Source organism: Poecilia latipinna, unplaced genomic scaffold, assembly GCF_001443285.1.
Source record: "Poecilia latipinna isolate Pla-1442-1.1 unplaced genomic scaffold, P_latipinna-1.0 Scaffold663, whole genome shotgun sequence".
NCBI lineage: Eukaryota > Metazoa > Chordata > Actinopteri > Cyprinodontiformes > Poeciliidae > Poecilia > Poecilia latipinna.
Genome location: NW_015113279.1, coordinates 392,533 through 398,082, shown reverse-complemented (window position 1 = coordinate 398,082; position 5,550 = coordinate 392,533). Strand labels below are relative to the sequence as shown.

At 38.1% G+C, this 5,550-nt stretch overlaps 2 protein-coding genes across 2 annotated transcripts in view; both read right to left on the bottom strand.

The window, feature by feature from the left end:
• entpd5b (ectonucleoside triphosphate diphosphohydrolase 5b) overlaps nt 1–2,157 on the bottom strand; it is a 13,481-nt gene extending 11,324 nt beyond the window's left edge. The window contains exon 1 of the mRNA XM_015044147.1: nt 1,855–2,157. The gene's annotated coding sequence lies outside the window, so the exon portion shown is untranslated. The remainder of the gene's footprint in view (nt 1–1,854) is intronic.
• A 722-nt stretch (nt 2,158–2,879) lies between these two features.
• LOC106954547 (methylmalonate-semialdehyde dehydrogenase [acylating], mitochondrial-like) overlaps nt 2,880–5,550 on the bottom strand; it is a 29,037-nt gene continuing 26,366 nt past the window's right edge. The window contains exon 13 of the mRNA XM_015044145.1: nt 2,880–3,837. Coding sequence (XP_014899631.1) covers nt 3,733–3,837 — 105 coding nt within the window. The 3' untranslated portion in view covers nt 2,880–3,732. The remainder of the gene's footprint in view (nt 3,838–5,550) is intronic.

Sequence of the window (5,550 nt, the reverse complement as noted above, 5' to 3'; positions counted from 1 at the left end):
ATATATATATATATATATATATATATATATATATATATATATATATATATATATATATTTTTTTTTACAAAATTTCAATGTTGAATATGCCTCCATGCTGATTCAGCTTAAAAAAACCCAATACTTAATTTTCCCACGGCTGCATAAGAACTGTGAGAAACAGACAAACATGTTTAACAATGCCTTCGCTCCAGCTGTGCAACCTCAGTCCCCTGCGACTTGTGTCGGTGTAAATTAAATATGTGGCTCCGTAGCAGCAGAACGCGCTCAGCCAAAGGTCACAGACCAGAGCCACAAAGTGTGTTCATCCTCAATTCTTTTGCTGCGAACCGAGCCCCAGAAACGCCAGGCCCTCCAGGATTATAAATCCCTATTGATCAGATTAAAAATGGTGCCCACAGTGCAATAGGGGGGTATTGGTACTGTATCCATTTGGCCCCTTTGTTGCCAAATCAATTAACGCAGCAGCGTAGATAAGGACGCTTTCATTTTGGTTCTTCAATTTTAAGTCTTTCCCAGAGGCAAATGAATTTTTTTTTTTTTTTCAAATGAAAAGCACCACAAATCGAGATTTGGTTCGTCTACATTTACGATATCCGCCCTCGACATTTCATAGTTCTCAGTCCTTCACGCCTCTTTGTTGTGAATTAGCGCTATATCAATAAATGTAACGGCATTCACCATGAATTTTTGTAGTTACAAAAATTATATTTTCTGTACGTCATACTGTGTATAAAATCTAATCTAGAGTCAAGGTTTTACTTGTAGAGTTTCACATTCCAGGATTGTTCTGCTTACTTTATTTCTATGAAGATTATGACTGAAACTACTCAGTGGGGAGTAGTTTCAGTCTACTCCCCGCTGAGTAGCACGGAGTAGACTGCAACTACTCCCCGCTACTAGTCTACTCAGCGGGGAGTAGACTAGTAGTACTCAGTAGCGGGGAGTAGACTGCTTGCTAACCTGCCAGCAAGCATGGGGGGGAAGTAAAAAGAACAAAAAAGTGAATCTTTAAGAGTAAACATGACAATTGCATTACAAGCGACAGATATATTGAAGGGAGATTACATACACTGAGATTATAATTAGTTTTTACAAGCTAACAACTAAAGCAGCATGAAATAACATCCATCAAGAGAGTATTAATAGCATGCTGCTGCATAGTAAATGAGAATTTTGTTTCATTGTGCACTAATATTTGCAGATGTAAAACATACATGAATGTTTATTTAAATAAATTTGGCTTAGTTATACAGTAAACTCATAAATTAATATGATTAGTAAAGTAAATGTCAGGTACGACTTGAAACAACATGAGACTGGACATAAAAATTGTCTATTTTAAAGCGACCAGCTGTAAATTAATTGTTAGCAAATAAAAGATAAACTATTTTTGAAATGTGCAAGGCCACAATACATATGGCAGGAGTAAAAAGATCTATTTATATATTTCTGTAAGCTATGTCTCCCTGTAAACCATTTATTTGTTTTCTTTTTTATTTACAATGACACCATACCCTGCAGTAAAACACATTTATGTACACATAATTTAAGAAAGGTGTTATTGAGTCCATAGTTAATTTGAACACAAATTATATTAAAAGTGCAAACTTATTTTAACCTGAGTTAAAGTAAGTAAACAGTCGTGGTGATTAGCATCCTTGCTACATTACAGAAAGCTAAAGGCTAAAGTTTGACTAGCTAGCATTAGGTTGTTAGCGATTAAATAAAACGACGAGTTTACCAAACTAAACCTTTAATCATAAAATCTTTAAAACAGTGAAATAACAAAGGATTAGAGTCCGTAGCTAACGCGACAGAGTGGTATTTAAAGGCTAAACACTGCAGCCTCACCATGATGTCCGACTGACTCCTCGCAGTGGTATAAGGAGTAGTTTGGGTTCGGTCCGAACTCACATCAGAACCAACTCCCGGTTCTAAGTAATAAACTCCTAAAGTCCGGATCATCAGTTTACGGAGTCTGTGATGGTTAATCTTCCGCCGGAAGTAATTCCTCTCTAATCTGTCATAAACTGACAAAACATCAACATGGGATAAAGTGATTAGCTAGATATATGATAGTTTCGCACTTATGGAGCACCATAAACGCCTCATGGTCAGGTTATGCCATCTTGTTTTGCTTATGTAATCAATATTAAATCTAAAGCGAAACAAAACACGGACACACCTTTAATGACATCATATGAGGCACAAAGTAGCGGGTCAGTTCTTTAGCATGCTCACTTTTTTATTTTTATTTGTTCTTAAAAACTACTCCTTTGATTCGGTTCACCAGTTTATAACTGCCACTTAGTTTTTTTTTAAATGTATTTACCATTTTAATTAATTGTGGGGCTAAATAGTTAGAAAACGTTCTGTGCAATTTGGTTGGTTCTGATCTCCGTTTGGTCAATTGAGTCCTATAAAATATGTGAGATCAGAACCTTTGTTCAAACCAAAAGACCTCAAGTGATTTACTCATTGTCTTTTTACTAATATCTGACCAGCTGGATTTTTGTGCCTCTTGTGATGTCATTGACCCAGATTCAGTCAAATCGGTTTTTCTTTTCTTCAGAGCTCCTTTTAAAAACTTTTTAAGTTTTTGTACTTCTACAGTGGGAATCCATACCTCATTACCCAGCTACGTTTTATTACCAATGTACAATATTTATTTTAAAAAACAGCACTAGATGGTACCTTTAAATCATAATCATCCGGATCGTCAGCTTGGTCATTCCTTAGTAGTTAATTTTACTCCAGAAATAATTGCCATCTATTTATAATTCATAAACTGCTGAAACAGGAGTGTGCAACATTAGTGTGCATTACAGCATGGTTCAAATGAACGAGTAAAGTACAATAGTGCACAGAAATCAATGTTCACTCCACTCAAATGACTGTTTTTATTACAATAGCTCACAGTGCCATCACCGTTTGCTCTCACAAACTCAAAGGGAATCACCGTTTGCTCTCACAAACTCAAAGGGAATCAAGGGTACAAGGTTTAAAGTGGCTACATGATTAATGTGTTGCTTTCAAAAATTGTAACATGAGTAATAACAGTACATGTCAGATATTTCACCATACTGGCTGATTTAGATTCTTATGGTTCAAGTTCACGGCATGCAGTACAGTCCGATGGAACCATAACACCATTACTGCTACAAACTGAATCTGACAGTAATGCAAATCCGACCCACAACATGAGACACTATTTAGTGCCCTTACAAGCGCTTACAGTACAAAAAACAAGATTTCCTTTTAGTTTTAATGAAGTAAAACTGCAACTTAGGTCAGTTTTGTGTGCATCAGTTTTTTTTTCACATTTAAAATCAGATTAATGAAACTATTTGTTCATAAACCTGCACAAAGATTCTTGTTCTGCAGCTGAAAACCAGAATTTCTCTCTTTGCAATATAATAAAACCAACCGGCCTTGACTAACTGACCAACCCTGAGGTCTGTTCAGGACGAGCAAGAAAACAGATGAGGAATATAACCTACACCTGTGCGTTGGTGCACCATGTGTGAGGAAATAAAATGGCTGTAATTTGTTGTTTTTCAACAAATTTAAAAGTTAAAACATTTGCATTAAAAAAAAAGAAAAAAAAGGAGGGTTTCATTTTCCCAAGCAGTAAAATAAAGAAGTAACCGATAATAGCTTCCTGAACTCCACTCTGTCTTCTTGTTAAGGCAGGTAGGAAGTCAGTGAGGTATAAACTGTCTCTTTAGCTTAGCGTCCCATGGTCGGCATGGTGACAGCAGGGCTTGTTACCGTGGCGTCCTCTGCCTTCCACTGAGACGTCACGGTCTTGATCTGAGTGAAGAACTGAATGCCCTGCAGAGAAAATGGGGCGAATTTGTCGACAGGAAAATACTTTTATGTCTTTGAGATCATTAATGCAAAGCATCTTGGAAAAAATAAATAAAAAAAAAAAAGATAAATTTTGTTTTTGTCTTTTTACCTGCTTGCCGTAGAAGTTGGTGTCTCCTCTGAAGGAACCTCTGGAGCCGGTGAAGGAGAACATGGGTAGAGGGACGGGGATAGGTACATTCACCCCAACCTGTGGAAATGCATTAAACCGTCCATGTTTCACTGCCAAAATGACTGGAAAGCAGCAGGGACAGACAACATACATTTATACCAAATGAATCTCTTTATACCCAAGTGCTGAAATCTGAAATCTGGATTTAGGGATTTTGCAGAATCTAAGAGGATTTGTTGCAAACATTGACGAGAACCAGACAAATCTGAGAACTCCCATTTATAAAGCCGCAACAGAACAAAACAATCTATCTTCCTGATAAGGGGTCATGTTCGATAATTACAACTGCTCACTGGAGCTCTGCTGAGCCGTTTTGCTCGGCGCCGCGTTGTACATTTTGTCGCTCAAATTGGTTTTTTTAGGTCTACCCAACTGCATCCGGAGGCAATTTGGTCCACGTTATTAATAACTCCGCCTAGGAAACCGGCAACAAACGGTGAGGTTCCGCGGCGTCGTGCGTATACAAATTCATCAAGTAATGACAGGCTGAGATGATGATGCAAATGAGCTTCAAGCCATAAACCACTGATGCTTCAGAAATGTTTTCAGCCAGCGGGAAAGCCGATTATCACGACACAACAAACCGCGGCTTCCAAGGTGCGCGACTGAGCTCGACATCGCTAATTCAAAAGCAACCGCGTCTCCATTAAAGCTGAAACGCTTGTTGATTAAACTTAACCCTTGCGTCTTTGTACAAACATCTCTCCCTTTCTCTCACCTGGCCCACATCCACCTCGTGTGTGTATTTGCGCGCCGTGGCTCCGTTGGTGGTAAAAATGGCCGTGCCGTTGCCATAAGGGTTTCTGTTGATCAGAGATATGGCTTCGTCCAAGCTGTCGGCTTCCAGGATTATGAGCACCGGCCCAAAGATCTCCTCCTTGTAGCATTTCATGTCCGGCTGAAAACAACAGACATGATCAGAGTGTGGAAAAAACAAAACAATCTTGAGCACTATTAAAGTGCAAGACTGTTACTAGTATGCTCATTTTGCAGAAAATAATGATGCATAAAAAAAAACTGCACAGTTTCCCTATTTTAGGAGGCTTGGAGGGTTTCATTAGTCTGCAATATACAATGTCTGTCTAATAATAACCATGCTGGAGAGAAGAAAATCTGTATTCTCCTCAACTTAGTTATACAAGTTATAGTTGGACTTTTAAGCTGAATCTCCACCATCGTTAAGCTCTGTGAATTTACCAATTCATGTAAACAGAATCAGGAAAGAAATGGGAAGAGCAGGACAAACTTTCTCATTCCCCTGATGAGCAAAGAGACTGATGGGAGTTTTCTTTCACTTTAGATCCAAATAGGTTTTGCAGAAATGAAAACTTCTTCCTTGGTGATATTATTCTCTTTCCATTTTCAGAACGCCCTGCAGGGACATGCAGCCCCAGAGGAAAATCGTTCTTTTGTACAGTAAAGAATAATAATAGAGACAGCTGAAGTCCAGTTCATCTATAATCGATAATGACTTTAAAAGTATTCACACCCTTTGGACCTTTTAC